Below are 17,307 nucleotides of genomic sequence, written 5' to 3'. Positions count from 1 at the left end.
CGCGGTTTTTTTGTTTCCTTTCAAAATCGGCACGCGTTTTATCTCAGCACGGTGTTTTACACTGACAATAAGTAATCACTCGAGAATACGTATGATTTTCTTTTGTGTTTGTATGAATTATCTTGATAATAAGATTTATATTAAGAGGTACTATAGTAATTTTTCATCTGTTTTAAAAAAGGTACATGACAAGTGGATAGAAAGCTAGAGCTTTTCTTGCTGTTGTCGCTCTAAACATTGTTCCAATAACTTTAAAACGCTGTCTAATCCTTTCAAGATTCCTGGGTCCTGTTCTTCTTGTTTAGAGCTCCATGAAGAATGTGCAAAGTCGATTAATCGAAGATCATACATTGGTGGCCGTTCTTCTTCTTCTTCTTCTTCTTCGTCCTCGTCTCCTTCTTTGTCTTCATTCTCTTTCTGCTGCTGCTTTTCTTTCCGATCTTCTTCTAGCATCTTCTTCCATACAGCATCTGCAGCATTCTTGTCGCCTTCATATATGAACAGCAGTGACGATCCAATCAATTGGATGCTGGGGTGCTCCTCCAGATATTCTCGGATGCCGGATACTTCTTCGATAAAACATTCCAAAAGCCATTCCATCTTGTTGCTAGAAATACGTTTCGATGTGATGGCGGCTTTTTCGTCTTTCAATGTTTTGCGATTGGCTTCTTCAGATATGTGTGCGTAACTGCTTGTGGGGAAGAAATAGGCAAGGATCGCATCGGCAATATCATCCTTTGTCCTGGATTTACCATAATTCTTATCGTATAATGCCCATTCGCCTCGAGTCGTATCATATACCTGTTTAACTTTATGTCAGCTTAGAAGAAAGGACATGATAACTCCAAAACGAGAGAAACTGACCTTCATACCAGCTATCCGAGCAGCCAATGATTCGATGGTGGTTCCTTTGGCGTTTTCCTTCATTTTGGTAATCTTGGCCTCATCAGCATCGTTGTCATACAATCGGCTGCCAATTTTGAGATCCATTATGCAGGGTCTGGTGAATCCGTGTAGAAGGTTTTCTAAACATAGATGCTGTGTATAATTGGTTAAGGACATTTTAAGTTCGCTCTTTTCGAATCAGCATTGTATCGCGTTTTCGTGTTGATTTGGAAACGTATTTAAAAAAAGGATATCATCCAGTGGTCTTCCTTCACTGTCTTGTAAGCGCTGTTGTTGTTGTTGTTGTGGCAATAAGGGAACTTGAGCTGCTCCCTCTTGTTCCAGCTGGCCGTTTCCTTGCTGTTGTTCTAGCATTTGCAACTCGGATTCAGTTGCTGCGTGTAAACTGCCATAACACTTTGGGATCCAGCAACGAAATTCGAGATCATTTTGAGAATCTTCGTAGAACTGTAGCTCGGTCTGTGTCGACGGCTTGATCACCATGAGATCGTTTGTCGAGAACTGCAAAAGTTTGTCATGGCCCGCCACTTGATTGCCGAATTTTGTTAATTGTACACTTGACGCCATTACTGAGAATATACGTATAAAAGCTAGGCCACGTTTTCTTTTCCTTTGCTTTGGAAAAAGAGGAAAAGAGCGTAGTTTGTGTGAAGAAGGCTACACAAGGTAAAACTCCTGAAAAATGAAACGAAGAACAATGCGTTGTAATGATTTTCACTGGATACTTTATATAGAAAATGCACATGCACCGAGCCAACAGATTTACTTTACAGAAGTTCAACAATGTAAATGCAAGTCCAAATATGGGAGCGTTCTTTCATACGATCGAAAGTCTACTAGTTCATAAGACTTGATAATTCATATAGTCTTCTGCTCACTGCACATGATGTTGCAGCGGTTGTCCGGATCGTCAGTACCGCTTACTGTACTGCATTGATGTTGGGCGATAGAATCATGCGGTACTTTTCCATGTTGTCGGTAGGCTTGGAAGGTTCCCATTTTACCGTACATTCATCAAAAGGACTGTTGTTGGACCAATTCAACAAAACATCTGTTAGTCATAATCAAGACTTACAGCAGCGGCAAGTACTTTAGAACCTCAATGAACACTCCCAATACGTCGCTCAATAGCATACTCAATGATAATTTCGGTATGATCATTGATTTGCGAATCGTTGATTAAAAGTCGATATATAGCACAAAGGCTGCATGTACGGTATATATAATATATGCATGTGTGCAGTTTCCCTTTTATTTGTTACATGTACAGGTTTTTGCTATAGGAAGTACTCGATTTCAGTTTCCTAAGTATTTAAAAAGTCATTTTTAGTTTTCCCAAACTATCTTCTTCCCACTACCTCTGAAGATGTATAGAGTTCGTAATATTTTCTTGAGTAGATACCTTTAACTGCGCTTGTTGAGGATTACGGTCGTTTTCGGGTGCTGCATCAAACACATTAAAGAAGCGTTCACCATTGACTCCTACTTCGAGTATTGATGCTAGGTTTCCACAGCGATAACAATAATTGGGTGCAGACCATACTGTCGAAAGTTTATCATCGAATAAAACCTGTTTGTATATATCATATTCAGTCTTTTTGCTTTTATACTGTATATTGTCATGATGTTCTTGCTTCTTTTTAGTACCTGGTAACCAGCATTACATAATTGATGTGCTCGTAAGATATGTCCCATATTGTTTAGATGTAGAAAGCGTTCTACTACAAGCTTTCCAAACGTATAGCCAGCACCACTACATTAATATAATGATGAGATTCTTCTAGTAGCACTAGACAATGGTGATGGACCGCTCTTTAAAAACTTACCGCGCAGATATAGAGAACTCTTCTTTATCTGGATCAGGATCCGACCATACTAAATCAGCCATTGCACCTTCGTGTGGTATTTCTAGTGGTGATGGCGAAAAAGGACATGTATCAGCATGATTGACCTCTTTCCGGCATAGAGTTATGATGAAATAGTCATAATACCTCGAAAACGATCAATGATTCGTATCTGATCCAAAACATGGATAGTAGGTGAAAGGCCTAAAAACAATTATATGTATTAGCTAGGACGAAATGAACGAATTGTATAGAAAGCGTCGGATATGCATTACCCCCATGCACGCAGAAAATACTGTTATCAATGACCACTGATAATGTCAGAAAGTCAAACATATCAGTAAAATACTGCCATACTTGTTGTGATCCGTATTTCCTCATGCACTCTGTATAAAATCCGTATGTCTTTAGCGGACGAGCATTCATCCCTTCCAATCTTAGTATACCTTTTAAAATGAATACATATATATATATATATAGCCGCACGTACTTCCACACACGGTCCATTTATACACATTCTTTCTTTACCTGGGTTACTGCCCGTGATTCGTGATTGCCACGAACTAACTGTACTCGTTCGGGATAGCGTAGCTTTAAAACTGTCAAGAGCGAAATAGTCTCAATGCTGTATAGACCACGGTCAACATAGTCACCTATATATTGTGAAAGCTCAAAGTATTAGTATAAAGCCAGAGTATGTGGCAAAGGATAAGTAAAAAAGGATGTCATGTAAGTACCAAGGAAGAGGTAATTGGTATCGGGACAGTAGCCACCAATGCGAAAAATTTCGATCAAGTCGTAGTACTGCCTAAATGGGGTCCAAACCCAGTAGAACAATATTAAATAACGAGTGCCGTGAGCGAGAAAACAAAACCACCTTTTCCTTCCTTTCTCTCCCTCTTTCTCGGCGCCTGAGAACTATAATAGTTACTTTACCCATGGATATCGCCTACAACAGTGACTGGAGCTCGAATATGAACCACATTACTCTCTCGCATGAGCAATTCTTTTGTCCGTTCGCAAATCTCGCGGATGACACATTCAGCAAGGAGTTGCTTTTTGTAAAGCCGCTCAAGGCACGCGTCGAGATCAAGATCCACCATCGTTTACGATTTGTGTATGTATATGTACCGTTTGCTCGTTGTCGATAAAGCGATTGCCAAGCGAGAGAGAAACGATTGGGTGCAGGTGGGTTTGTTGCTTTCTGTCAATCTGGAGGTTGAAAAGAAGGAAGATCGCCTCGGAATAACGAAAAGGGATTTTAAAAGAGAAAAGAAGGAGATAAAAGAGCCTAGAGCGTAAAAGCGTGTGCTGATAAAATAAGGAAGACCGCCGTTTATTCAAGAACGGATAACCTTTGCTTCCGCTGAAAACTGAGGAGAGAGAGAGAGAGAAGTGCACAGTAGGGCTTTTCGTCAACGAACCCCTTAATAATATAAAAAGCGTTATAAAAATGCGCTTTCAGCGAAAAAGTCATAAGAAAGATCATGTAGGGCGCATAAGACACAACGTGAGATATCCTCAGCTGCATCTCAGCTTTGTATTATCATAAGCTAGCTCTCATCTTCTGCATGATCTATTATCTTTATGTACTGGCATCCAAAGCTTTTAAACAAACCTGCGGTATGCATATACAAATTTAACAGATTCTGTTTCCAGTGTTGAGCTCTACATACACACCTTTTCGTGGCAATTTTTTAAAATCAATAACAACATCTTTTTTATACTAAGGTATTCTGAGAAATGTGACAAAGTTCGCAGTAGAGCTACATTTTGCTCCCGTAGTCGCTATATCAACAGTCAATATAGCAACAAGTAACATAACAGCAGATGGCATGGCAACAAATTCAGAGCGACAGAATAATAGATTAATTAATTGGACTCGACAAAATAATAACGTACGTTTCTATGATACTATTCGGCAACGACTGTTAGAAGGATTGCACGCACGTACACACAGCAGTTCTCTTTTACAGCAGTATGTAGTTGACGACTTCACCGGACGATTGATAAATAAATGTTATATACACATGGGTGCTTCTTTGATGATGTTTTATTATTCTTCTCAGCTATTTGTGAATAATGAGGGAATCTTGCAGGATAACATATCGCCATCCCGCATTTTGAGCTCTGTAATACAAAACGTACGTGATTTTAGTACATTTATCTTTTCTATCCATTGTCCAGATGATGATCGCTTGCTTTGTTCAAACGTTTCTATTACCTTGAACCAGGTTGCGCTGGTGCGACTATCATGACCCGATCAAAAGAGTAAACCTGACCATTTGCCCCAGTAGCTAGAAGTTTGTAAGGATTGCATCCATAATTAACACACGTCTCGTGTACCATATATACCATATTACTAACATACACATTCAAACTAATATACCTTCTTTGAAATGGCCATGAATGGTAATGCTTAATAAAACATTCTGTGCGACGGAGGTCTGCAAAGCATCTACCATAACGCTTTCTGATGATGTTAGGTCGTGTATTGTCGGTGGCAGCGCAGCGAGTCGCTGTATAATGTTTTCGCTTCCGATTACAAGTCGTGGTGCTTTTTAAGCATTCGTATCGTTAGTTATCCAGCAAATTTCATTTTCTTTCACCAATCTGATATAAAACATTTGATTTCTCTCTCTAACCTTGTCCCCAGGTACCAGCTGCATCAAGTGCACTTCTAGTCACACTGACGGAAAAGCAAGATTGTGCATCATACAGGTCTACTAGAGCTGCACGGTTCGAGTCAAAGAATTGAAAGTATCTATTTATGAAGGAAAATGAGTAAAGATACAATATAATAAACGTAGAGGCTGTTGCTAATTACTTTTGCTATACTTACTGCGACAACAGTTCCTCCGTTGCTTGCTGTGAGCTTGGCTGATCAAAGAAGTTTGCCCGGGTTTCTGGAACGTTTGTTGGTGGTGCTGGTGGAGGTGTACCGAACCCTGCAGGGCTGCCTGTAGCTCCAAAAGCAGGCGGTGGTGCAACACTGTGCCCGACAGGTTGCTGGTCTAGCATTTGAACAGAAGGAAATCGACGAGTGACTTCGCTATATGATAGAAGAATAAATAGTTGAGTTCATCATTTAGTCTTGGACTGTTTCTTCAGCAAAATGTCTCAGCTTCGAACCTTTGATATTGTTGCCAATCGTATTGGGTTTGTATTGGGTTCCCCACGATCATCAATTCGGTCAAGGTAGAAAACTTGTTTGCAAATTCATCGAGCGATCGGAAGTCTGCAATTTCGTTGTCTTGAATAGATAGGTTTTGTAAACCGGGAAACAGTTCAGGTAACTTCTTGAGCGGCTTGACAGACCACAAGCCATTGCGTGCAAATGATATTGTCATTATCTATATATATTTTCAATTTATTAGCGCATAAAGCCCAACTCTCCATTAGCCGACAAGGTAGGAGACGCTACCTGGTTTCCAAATAAGTCGACTGCAACCATCAACAATCGTGAAATGACGATAGTAATGGTGTGTCGAGTTTTTGGTAGCTCGTCCAAATTTAAAAAGCCTCGTGGCGCGTCCCAACGTTCTTGTAGAAACTCTTCCAATGCATTTGATCGTCCGCCGCCGCTAGGTCCGCCTCGTTGTTGCTGACCTGCACCACCACTACCTCCATCAACATGCCGAATTTCAAGCTATGTAGGTCCCCACAATATTGTGTTAGTTTTCATTCATACGCCCATTGTTTTTTCTCTCCCATTCATTTCTATCGATTAATGAGCACCTACCACTGCGCTTCCAAAGTTATAATTGTTCAAGCGTGCAAGGGCGGTTGCAGAATGCTCGTCAGCGACAGTGATGTACATGATTCCTTGTTCCGATCTGACCTGTAAGAGATATAAAAAGAAGGGGTTCAATATACACTTCCCCTTATAACCCCTCCAGACTTTTCCATCCTTATTAAAATAAAGACACAGTGCTTACATTCAGAGCATGCCATGGCTGTTTTGATTTGCGTTGTAGAAATCCTAAAAGCTTTTCTTCTGCTCCATCCGGATGGCCTGAAACCTGTGTTGTAATGTGTGAGTGTATGTATGCACTCTCGCTCAGTTGCTGCAGCTTAATGATTTCTCTCCCTCCTTCTCTCTCTATCATCTCACACTCTCATCCCGAAATATGTATGAATCATGATTTGATTCGTTGTTTTCGTTGGTTAACTTACGGCCACGACGATACCCTGCCCGTTCCTTATATTCGTGTTACCGAGTTCCTTTCAGTTAGCAAAGAAACAAAACAAAAAATAAACTCTTGTACTTCTCTTTGTACGTGTGATCCCATAAAAGAACCAGAGTTCACTTACATGGCAGGAGCATCAGGAGTATCCATTGCAATATCTTCGTCGACGAATTTCCGAGTATAATGCCGTCCGTCATTGCTTTTCCATCGTTGTTGGGTATCACGACTTTGATGTCCACCGTCAAAACCTCGTCCTCTTCCTCGATTGCCTCGGTTGCTTCTACCACCTCGAGGTTGCGATCTTGGGCCCGTAGAGAATAGATCGTCTTCGTTGTCATTAAAGCGTCCTCCACCACTGAAACCACCTCTTCCTCGTGGTTGCTGGTAATTATCTTGTCGGTTGTTGTTATGGTAGTTGTTATTGTTGTTGCTCATGCTATTGTCAAAACTGCGCATGCCACCACCGCCTCTTTGTCCTCCTCCACTGTTGAAGGCATCAGTGTGTCCACCTCGATGGCCGCCGCCTCTTTTTCCTCCTCCACTGTTAAAGGCGTTATTGTGTCCACCTTGATTGCCGCCGCCTCTCGGGCCAAGTCGAGAAAAAATGTCTGAGCCGCCCGCGGGCTGATCATATTCGCTGTTGTTGTCGTAATTGTTGTTGTAATCATTGTATTGCCGTCGCCCACGGCCTCTAGAAGAATTACTCATCTTTGTATGTGATTAATGTTTGATGCCTGTAAGTCTCTGGGTGGGATGGTGTGTAAGGTTTATTGTTTCTGCAGGAAAGAGGGAAGGACACCGCTGCGCCGCGTTGGGCGGTTGCACCTCGATCTTCGAATGGCCATGTTCAAAGACAGTCACGCTGGCCTGCTCAAATATGTCAGTGGTGGAGGCGAGAATCATCTATATTACTTTGCTCTCGGCGACGCCCTGTTCATATTATTCGAGCAGCGTAACATTAACTTATCCCTATCACCCCACAGATTATGTTTCTTCTATTCCCAAACGATATCTATCATACATCTAATATATCACTCATACATGGAAAGCGCACATTAAACTCAGAATTTGCCATTACACAAAGCAGAAAAGCTACTCTATGTGCAGTAGCTTGTGGTTCTCGTCCTGGTAATCCGCTTAAAGGGAACCTTTTATATGCCAAGTAGCGCACAATGCAACCACTCTGAAAGATTTTTTGAAGGACACCTCCTAAAGTTGCAGTATATTCACGATGATGGTTCGACTACCAAAACACACTATTATTCGTTTGAAGAACAATGCAACTCCGACACTATGTGAATCACATTGTTAAGTATGCAATACCAGCGTTGGCTGCTGCTGCTGCTGATCTTTCCTGTATAGCCGTTTTAGCATTTGTTTAAGTGCTTCTTGAAATGAAAGAAAAAGTGGAGCAGTGTATCAAAAGTTAATTTTGCGGGCTTCGTACGAGATTGCTCAACAATTATCCGCTTTAAGTGCAAGTACGAGGCGTCTTGGGCAAATTTATATGGAAACAAAGTGACATGGCTCGACGTATAACTAGAAAAACTAGGTGCGTTGTACAGTATAAATCAATAGAGAAGACTCAATCATTCAAGAACACACTTAAGGCCCAAAACGCTTCAATTTGGGACGTTATTGATGCTCAAACACACAGTGTAGGCTCATCAAGCACAAGTTCACAAAGTCCTTCCCAAAACTCATTAAGTTCCAAACATTATCAAAAACGTGTACTTCTGCGCAGCTCTCAAGCTGAAAAGCCATTGTCGAAAACAAATACAGCAATCTTCAGCACAAAAGGCGGGTCCACTTAACAGGGAAGGCAGTAGATGAAGACATGATGCATGTATTGTCAGAAAGTGTTCATACGAACAGTGAATCTTATCTTCTGTGGCTATCCATACGGGCTTAAGAAAACTAGTTGTTTGGATAATATGTAGCCCTTCTTCTCATTCTCTTATACGTGATCCCATGGATTTTTTGCTGATCAGACTATTTCACAGAAGAAAAAGTCGAAGAAATTAAAATGCACAATACAGTACTCCCCAGTTTGAACAACTGCCTGAAGTTCTGCAAACATGCTTGAAAATACTCGCCAATAAGATAAATACATTCTGTGCCTCTATTGTTCCTCCCCGTTTTCGATCGCTGATAATGTGCACAAAAAGTCAATTTTTTAGCACATCCTTGAAAACCTAAAACAAGTAGTGCCCATTTTCATCCAAGCCAAGCAGACGACGTGCGGTGAGCTGAGAAAGCGATAGGAGATGTTCACGATATTTACTATATACATTTTCAAATGGGATTACTTCAAAGCGCTTACCAAGGATGTATCGAGAAAGCAGCTGTAGCAGCAGCCGTAGTAAAACTATTACCTGTCGACAATCGAAAAAAGAAAGCCTTCAGCTTTGCCGATTCCATCGTCTTCGCTTTGCGCAAACAGTACATACACCAGACAATTATTACTATACCTAGAACAAAGAATTGTGAAAGAGCAGCAACATTAGCGTTTAATAGTTAATCTCACGTTTTGCAAGCATATTACATATACACTTGCCATGCTACCATACATATGCATGAGCTTTTGAGAAAGGACAATAAAGTATGTCCTGCTGAGGTTACTTACATAGTCAAGCAGCTATGTCGACAAAAGCATAGTTATACTTTCCACAATAACAGTAAATAATACAGCGCGAGTATCTGTAGCTAAGATGAATGTAGACTGCTTCATATCATACACAGTAAGGATCCTTTACAACAGAGAAACAAGCTCTGTATATCTACAATAGATTATACCCCTTTGGTAAGAACTTACTAATAATCAATAGCAGTTCCTTATAACTAGAGCCATCATCCGTGACTTCACAGATCTTGTATCATGCCAACTTTCAAAATGCCATGCCCCTTGAAAACTCCCGTCATCACCAGGTCCAAAATGGTGGGACCAGCACCAGACAAGGTGTGTTGATTGACAGAATTTTGAAAAGACCCAGGATCTGCGTGGGGCACACAATAATTAAGCTTTCAGTTTCGCATCGACGCCATTTTGGTCGTATGTACGCTACATGTATAGCTTCTTGAGCAACTCTATATATAGTACGGTACAAAAAAGTTACTGAGTAGAACGAGAAAGTTGCTGATGATCTGACATCTTTTCAGTTCTTAGCTAACTCATCAAATTGTCAACGATATGTAATTTGTCTTACTGCGTGTTGATACAACCTGCTACATACGCATGATTACTAAATTTACAGATAATGGCTATATAGCAACGGCTTTAAAGATCCAAAGAATTGTAAAAAACCATAGCAATTTTCTCAGTTTTGATTTTACATTTACATGAGCAGATAGGGAGGAATAGATAAATGTATACACAACTTATTCTTTTTTGGTTTGCTTTTTCATTAAGCTGGGAACAGGGGATGATGAAGGTGGTGGTGCAGGAGCAGTAGAAGCGGTGCCATGAGGTGGTGGAGCGTAAGGTTGATGATGGTATGAAGGAATGGGAGAAGGATCTGCAGGCGATGTACCGCCAACACCACCGCTACCATTATTGGCTGCACTCATAGCAGCGACATTTGGCTGCGGAGGCATTGTCATCCGGAAATTCATCTGCTGGTTGATACCTCCGTTGACAGCTGTGGCAGTGGTAGCTCCAGAATGATTATGGTGGTGTTGATGAAAAGAGGGTGAGCTTACAGCAGGAGAGTTTCCATAAAAGAATCCGCTTCCACTTTTTGTTTGATGCTGATGGTGAGCCTTTAAGCGAGAACGAGCAGCCGATTCCGTTTCTACTTGGACGCAGACTTCCTTTAAACCATCGATATGGCTCATCAAGAGTTCGGATACACGGCGTCGAATGTCTTGCAAATCAACGTCATCGTGTGCTTGCACGTGCAACGATCCAACAAGCGTCTCAGCCTCATTGGGCCAGAATCGTGGCTGGTTGACAGCTATGACACCTTTGATTTGTTGTGTCAACTCATTTAGCGTACCCTCTACTTGATTGACGACATGGTCGTCTAGCTCGAGCATCAACACGGCACCTGATTGTCGAATAAGCGGAATGACGGAAAGGACGATTAAAATAGCGATAAACATGGATGCAATAGGGTCGAATCCGGTCCATCCGAACCATTGGATCAAAAGTGTCGATATAATCACACCCACTGAGCCCAGGGTATCCGCCAAAATATGCAAAAACACGCCTAATGAATTCGCGTTATCTTGATTAGCAACCCGGTGGTATCACCATCCCTTTATCGTCTTTTTGCATCACTGACGATTCCACCCCGCAACACTTGATCGATTGAAAAAAGCCAACCTTGCATGTTGGCACTGTGACCATGACCGTGATCGTGTCCGTGGTGGTGGTGATGATCGTGTCCACCATGGCTATGGCCGTGACCATGGCCGTGATTGAATGCAAAAATGCCCACCAAGTTGACGATAAGACCAACGAAGCTGACCAGCAATAATCGTTGGGTGTTCATTTCTGGTGGATCGATCAAACGTTCGATAGCCTCAACGACAATAGATACAGAAATCAATACCAGAAATACGCCGTTAAAGTAGGCAGAGATCGTTTCGATGCGGTTGTATCTATCATGATCATTGTTACTATCCATGACGCGCATAACAGCAAACATAGCAAGTTAGTACTTACCCATAGGAGTACTTTGGGTTTGGAGGCCATTTGCTCATGACGGAAGCGAACAGACCCACAGCCAGTGCAAGACAATCAAAGAACATGTGAATGGCTGTCAGAATAAAAGGTATACAGGAGTTAATCAGGTATTACGCCAGGCAGAAACAGCTGTTTGTGCTTTAAAGGGTTTTGAGACATTTACCATCTGAAATGAGACCGAGCGAGTTTGTCCATACACCGTACGCGAGTTGCACAAACATGTATGATAAGTTGAGCAGTAAAAAGTAAAAGATCTGCTTTGACTCTTGGTTGTCCAAAATGATACTCAACGAGTGCTTTAGGAATCCGACAAACGATGTTGATGTTGCGTCGAAGGCTAGGCTTTTGCCAAAGCCCATCTCAGCCGATTCGACATGCGTAGGCAGATCGAGCACTGAGGATGAGAACATTAAAAAAGTGACACAGTTGAAAAGAGCAGGTACGAAAGGGAAAGGTGGAACGAAAGGCTGCAAGGTTTGACGGATAAAAAAGTGAGAAAGATTAACCAGCTAATAGGATTACAGCACCGCAGCTCGTTGTGCGTGTAGTGGAGGAGCACAGTCCATATCTTTTATGCCCTACACGGCCCTGGACCTCCTCTTCCTCTTCCTCCCACACCATCATCTAGACATACGCGTTCGCAAACATTGAGAGAGTATATCTTGACTTACTTTGTCACTATGTGCATGGTCTAATAAGGCAAAAGACAACGGCAACCATGTAACAACCATCCACAATCCGAATAACAACGCTTCTGTTTCCTTTCTTTGACGTCGTACTCCTCATACATGAGTAAATTGATTTGCTACTCTTCTCCATCATTACAAATATACATGCAGCTTGTTGCCAGAGAACGTTTTTGAAACCACCAAGAAGGCTAACTCAAATGTGCCCGGATATCTCACTCGCGCTAATAGTTTTTGACATGCTCCTATGATATAATACCACACACCTTTGTTATTAACCAAACAACGGCATTTATTATACCTGTTTTCCATCTGCTTGCAACTGGAAAACAACTTTGTTTTATGTTTAGAGCTTGCTATGCTTTTATAGACTTATTATCACGAACAAAAACACAAGCACTGAATATTCTGTAATAGAAAGAACTTTCATGTAAATTTTTTTTATCATTATCAAAGTACGGATAATGAGGGCACAACGACTACTCCAAGTCCTGAAAGAGAATAGCTGTAAGACATCTATCTCATTGTTAAAAGTTCTCGTTCAATAATGGATAAGTGTGCAGCGAACCGAAAGAATAACAGAGAAAAACAAACCCTGCAGCACCAAGATACGAATATGGTCTTGTGTTTATCGCCCATGTGTTACAAATTCACTCATTATAGTGCATCAAATTTTCTTTATTCTGGGCCCAATTCTATTTCTTTTTGCTTTTCTTCTTGTTTCTCGCAGCAATCATGCTGAAACTGTTTGCACCCAAAAAGAAGAAAAAATCTACACTCGAGATGGTCCATCAAAGCAAAATCGACAAGGATATTCCACCTACCCTCTCCGTGGCTGCACCTCCCCCGCCTCCAATTGAACCATCGCCTGTCTTATTTATGCCGAAACCAAAACACGCTGTTGCGCCGACTAAAGAGGTACTATCTCAGTCCTACGAGAACGATAAAACTGAATTGGAACTGTCTGAAGAAGAAGAAGAAGAAGAAAAGGCAGCAACAGCAGAGGATGTTTCACCTATTATGCTGCCACATCGTGTTCGATTTACGTCCTCCTCGTCATCCTCTCACGGGACCTCTCCTCCTCCTCTTCCCCTGAATAAAGCACCGACCGGTAAAGCGGATGTTGACATTTCCTAAGAATACATATGCTCTCCATACAAAAAAATTGACATATTCACTTTTCGTCGTTTATAAGGCAGTCCCACGGTAGTAAATAAGCGTACTTCCATTGCAACGAGTAGTGACGATTCCCACCGGGTGTATGAATCAGCACTTCAATCGCCAATATCTTCGCCACTTCAGGTCGCACAACAACAGCAACAGCAGCAACAACAACCGCAACCGCTACATTTACCCAATAACAGTAGCTGTACGTCTTTGGAGGACGTCGAAGTATTGCAACGTCAAGTCCAGTACATCCAACAGCTTTGTGAAAAGGAGCGCCAAGAGTGGATGAAACGGGAGCATGCCCATCGATTGCGAGAGAAAGAAATGCTAGAAAAAATCACCGAGACCCAGGATCAGTTACGCCAAGCGCTGGAGCAGGTGCAACAGCAGCAACAGCAACAACAACAACAGCAACATTTCCATCCCCACCCTTCGCGTGACGACAGTGGATATATAGAATACGAAGATGATGAGCCAGACGACATAGACGACGTAATGGGGTACCATTATTATCATCGCCACCACCCACAAGTGCCCCGCGCACGATCCATGGAACGGCCCGGAAGTCGTCAACACGGTAACAGAAGAGGGACACGACGGAGAAGTGTTTCAGTAGAAAAACCAAGAGCAATACCTCCCGACGAGTACAGAATGCCACGCAGGAGCCGTAGTCGTGCGTCTTCGTACTATGAAGAGGAGGATGAGCGCGATGCGTATTTTTTGGGTGACGACGCAGTGGACGATGGATTCGATGACAACGAGGAACAAGTAGAGGACTGGGATTATTATCAACCAGGAACCACTCCCAAGAGTAGAGCGGCGCCACGGCCTAGGATGAGCGAGTCCACACCAGCAGCAGTGCGTTATTTGCGCCCGCGACGATCCTATAGACGCCCACCTGTGCAGTACCACCCTGCATACTACCACCACTACTACCCTTATGACCTGCAGTAATTTTCCTATTTCCTATTTTGCTTTTTGTGTATAATTTTCGGTATGGCAATAGCCAATCAGAACCAGGGATCTATGCCGCTGTGTCATAGCCTGTCAAATAAAAAAAGCCACGGTCCGTTCCGCAACCGCTAAGATATAACCGCGTTTTTTTTACCTTACGGAATTCTCTCTTTCTTACACCACCACCCAACAAACAACCAGTATATACATTTTAAGAGAATGCCGGCAGCCAATGCACCCCGCCAATTTCGTATTCGCGCGCCGTGTTCGTCTGCCAACATTGGACCAGGATTCGATGTGCTAGGCATGTCCTTGTCGCTCTACCTGACACTCGACGTTAGCCTATACCACGAAGATGCCACAGAGGCTTTTGAGATGACCTATTCGGGCGAAGGGGCCACGGAAGTTCCACTTTTACCAGAGCAAAACTTGATTACCAAGATCGCTCTCTACGTCCTTTCGGCGAATGGGATCTCGCAGCTGCCTCAGCCGCTCAAAATTCACGTACACAATCCCATTCCGTTGGGCAGAGGTCTTGGTTCTTCGGGTGCTGCCGTCGTCGCTGGTGTTTTGCTAGGTGATGCGCTCGCCGACCTTAAATTGTCTTATGATCGCCTTTTAGACTATTGCTTGATGATCGAACGCCATCCTGACAACGTAGCAGCAACTCTATTGGGTGGGTTCGTCGCATCGTACTTGCGTGAACTTGATCCAGAAGCCACCAAGGGCGTCCCTGAATCAGAAACTTTCTTGGATGACGTTGTATCAAAGACATACCCACAACCCCCTATTGGTATTGGTCATTATCTGCGACTCAACTGGAACAAGGAAATCAAGGCTGTTGCCATCGTGCCTAACTTTGAGGTCGCCACAGCAAAGGCCCGTGCTGTTTTACCATCGACTTATTCACGTCAGGATGTGGTAAGCTATGAGAGAGAGAATCGCAGGATGTGAATATCGGCTCCAATACAATGACTAAAAGACGCGCATCCCTCACTTTTGTCTTTATAGATCTACAACTTCCAGCGTTTGGCTGTGCTAACTACTGCCTTGGGCAAATCACCACCTGACGCCGATTTGATTTATAACGCTGTTCAGGACCGTATTCATCAACCTTACCGCAAGACATTGGTAAGTTTCTTCTCTATTACAAGATGATGGGGTGATGATGATCAAAATGGGAAAAGGCGAGTGAATGTAAAGATCAAAAAAAGCTTAATTTGTTGTGTACCCTACGCAGATCCCGGGTCTTCCCGAAATTCTGTCAACCATCACACCTGCCAAATACGAGGGTCTGCTGGGCATTTTCTTGTCTGGTGCTGGTCCCACCATCTTGGCCTTGGCGACAGGTAACTTTGATGCTATTGCTGGGGCTGCTCAAAGCGTTTTCAAGGAGCATGGCATTGAAAGTTGGTACAAGGTTCTTGAAGTCACGGATGGAGGCTCCACCTGTGAAGAACTACCATAGAACTGATAATAAAAAGAATTTATTATTGGGATTAATTTATTGTAAAAATTACGAAACCTGTTTTTCTGCTTTAAAGGATTAATGCTGTGTAGCATTGGATGTGTATACTGGACTTGCAGAACGCGATATTGTTGGCTATTGCACGCTAATGTTGCTGCTCTTTTATAATTCTTCAACGACTGACATGTATTTTTGAGAATGTAGTATGTATATATTATGTTCATTCAAATACTATTCTTGTTGTTATGAGACTTCGATACGTTTTGTACTCCTTAAATTTATAGCTACTTACAAACACTAGAGGCAAAATATTATTTCTGATGTGATAGTGATAGACAAGATGAGGGACGTCATATGTAATACAGACGGGTATCACTGGTTGTCAGGTAGGCATAGCAATTGTTGGTACGAATACATCATCATCTTCCAGTAAGGACTTGAGCGTCGCCTTCAACAATGATTTACACTGCCAGACAAGTGTTAGCAAAGAACTAAAGCCTGTGTAATATGTCGCAGTATCAAGGGAGAATGCATGATATAGCAGATGTTTCCATCCACTACATCCGCGTAATTTTGGTAGTCAGGTCAGTAACCTATTGGAAAACAGCAATACAATTTAGCTATGGTTCTGTTCCTCAAATCCAACTATTACCACTTATGACGAAACTGAAAACAAGAATACTATACATTTCTCCTGAAAAAATGCCAAGCTACATATGCCCTTCAAAGCTTTCTGTAATTTGAGGTTTGCTTCGACAACATATTTCGTACACGTAAGACTACTAAGAAAGTCCTGCTTCTCCAGCAGTGAATTCAAGCTGAAGGTGCTTGATCAGAATATTACCCTTGGCATCCACTGTTCTTCTTGGCAGTGCAGTCATACCAGGAGTGAATTAAGCGACTTGTAGTTTATCTTTTCAACTGGCGATGTGCTCGCTTTTTCACATTAGGTGTCACTTACGTTATTGCGATAATACGACATATCAGTATATATAGGTATACATAGTGAGCTAGATACATATACTAATGTTTCTTTGTAATATGTATTTCTTTTTACCCTGGATTGCAAATATGGTTTCTTTTTTAGCACCTCAATATATACTATCCAACATTTTCATTCTATTAACTTTATATATGCTTCTGGGCACTTCAACTTGTCAAGACTTTCAAATGACCAACACTCTATCCCAAGCGTCGATCTCTCCACAATTACAACACTACTGTCTACAATTGTGATAATAATTTCCCATATTCATCACCACCGCTCATAGCCATTATACTGCTATCACCTCGTATATACTACGATTGCCTTCTTACCGATGTACAGAATGTTTGAAGCGTAAATAGTATACATTTGATTTCGTATTCCCTATATTTGCTATTATTAAGTAACACTTTTGATCAA

At 42.0% G+C, this 17,307-nt stretch overlaps 6 protein-coding genes across 6 annotated transcripts; 2 read left to right on the top strand and 4 right to left on the bottom strand.

The window, feature by feature from the left end:
* Window positions 1-106: 106 nt before the first annotated feature.
* BDB00DRAFT_341371 (uncharacterized protein) lies at window positions 107-1,718 on the bottom strand. Its single transcript, XM_053117005.1, has 3 exons — window positions 1,140-1,718; window positions 865-1,040; window positions 107-801 (listed from the first exon to the last, which is right to left on the bottom strand). The coding sequence occupies exons 1-3, from the start codon at window positions 1,471-1,473 to the stop codon at window positions 205-207; spliced, it is 1,107 nt and encodes a 368-aa protein (XP_052980279.1). The 5' UTR covers window positions 1,474-1,718; the 3' UTR covers window positions 107-204.
* Window positions 1,719-2,091: 373 nt separating this feature from the next.
* On the bottom strand, window positions 2,092-4,253 carry BDB00DRAFT_820422 (Metallo-dependent phosphatase-like protein). The gene is made up of 9 exons (XM_053123305.1): window positions 3,687-4,253; window positions 3,488-3,558; window positions 3,279-3,403; window positions 3,026-3,155; window positions 2,898-2,954; window positions 2,733-2,814; window positions 2,554-2,659; window positions 2,309-2,476; window positions 2,092-2,210 (listed from the first exon to the last, which is right to left on the bottom strand). Exons 1-9 carry the CDS (start codon window positions 3,851-3,853, stop codon window positions 2,184-2,186), a joined length of 933 nt encoding a protein of 310 aa, XP_052980278.1. The 5' UTR covers window positions 3,854-4,253; the 3' UTR covers window positions 2,092-2,183.
* Window positions 4,254-4,776: 523 nt separating this feature from the next.
* BDB00DRAFT_820417 (uncharacterized protein) lies at window positions 4,777-7,813 on the bottom strand. Its single transcript, XM_053123304.1, has 11 exons — window positions 7,065-7,813; window positions 6,927-6,951; window positions 6,689-6,772; window positions 6,493-6,591; window positions 6,175-6,399; window positions 5,883-6,103; window positions 5,593-5,802; window positions 5,396-5,514; window positions 5,140-5,307; window positions 4,975-5,047; window positions 4,777-4,880 (listed from the first exon to the last, which is right to left on the bottom strand). Exons 1-11 carry the CDS (start codon window positions 7,646-7,648, stop codon window positions 4,820-4,822), a joined length of 1,869 nt encoding a protein of 622 aa, XP_052980277.1. The 5' UTR covers window positions 7,649-7,813; the 3' UTR covers window positions 4,777-4,819.
* A 2,338-nt stretch (window positions 7,814-10,151) lies between these two features.
* Window positions 10,152-12,129, bottom strand: BDB00DRAFT_820411 (cation efflux family-domain-containing protein). The gene is made up of 4 exons (XM_053123303.1): window positions 11,791-12,129; window positions 11,607-11,700; window positions 11,265-11,542; window positions 10,152-11,148 (listed from the first exon to the last, which is right to left on the bottom strand). The coding sequence occupies exons 1-4, from the start codon at window positions 12,035-12,037 to the stop codon at window positions 10,319-10,321; spliced, it is 1,449 nt and encodes a 482-aa protein (XP_052980276.1). The 5' UTR covers window positions 12,038-12,129; the 3' UTR covers window positions 10,152-10,318.
* Window positions 12,130-13,021: 892 nt separating this feature from the next.
* BDB00DRAFT_820409 (uncharacterized protein) lies at window positions 13,022-14,565 on the top strand. The gene is made up of 2 exons (XM_053123302.1): window positions 13,022-13,424; window positions 13,509-14,565. Exons 1-2 carry the CDS (start codon window positions 13,049-13,051, stop codon window positions 14,432-14,434), a joined length of 1,302 nt encoding a protein of 433 aa, XP_052980275.1. The 5' UTR covers window positions 13,022-13,048; the 3' UTR covers window positions 14,435-14,565.
* BDB00DRAFT_820407 (homoserine kinase) lies at window positions 14,563-16,152 on the top strand. The gene is made up of 3 exons (XM_053123301.1): window positions 14,563-15,355; window positions 15,446-15,565; window positions 15,675-16,152. Exons 1-3 carry the CDS (start codon window positions 14,654-14,656, stop codon window positions 15,900-15,902), a joined length of 1,050 nt encoding a protein of 349 aa, XP_052980274.1. The 5' UTR covers window positions 14,563-14,653; the 3' UTR covers window positions 15,903-16,152.
* The last annotated feature ends 1,155 nt before the right edge of the window (window positions 16,153-17,307 follow it).

The sequence above is a fragment of the Zychaea mexicana genome (genome assembly GCF_025766255.1).
Source record: "Zychaea mexicana strain RSA 1403 chromosome Unknown BDB00scaffold_31, whole genome shotgun sequence".
Taxonomy (NCBI): Eukaryota; Fungi; Mucoromycota; class Mucoromycetes; order Mucorales; family Lichtheimiaceae; genus Zychaea; species Zychaea mexicana.
The sequence above is the reverse complement of the archived record's forward strand: the minus strand, read 5'-3'. Positions and strand labels throughout refer to the sequence as shown.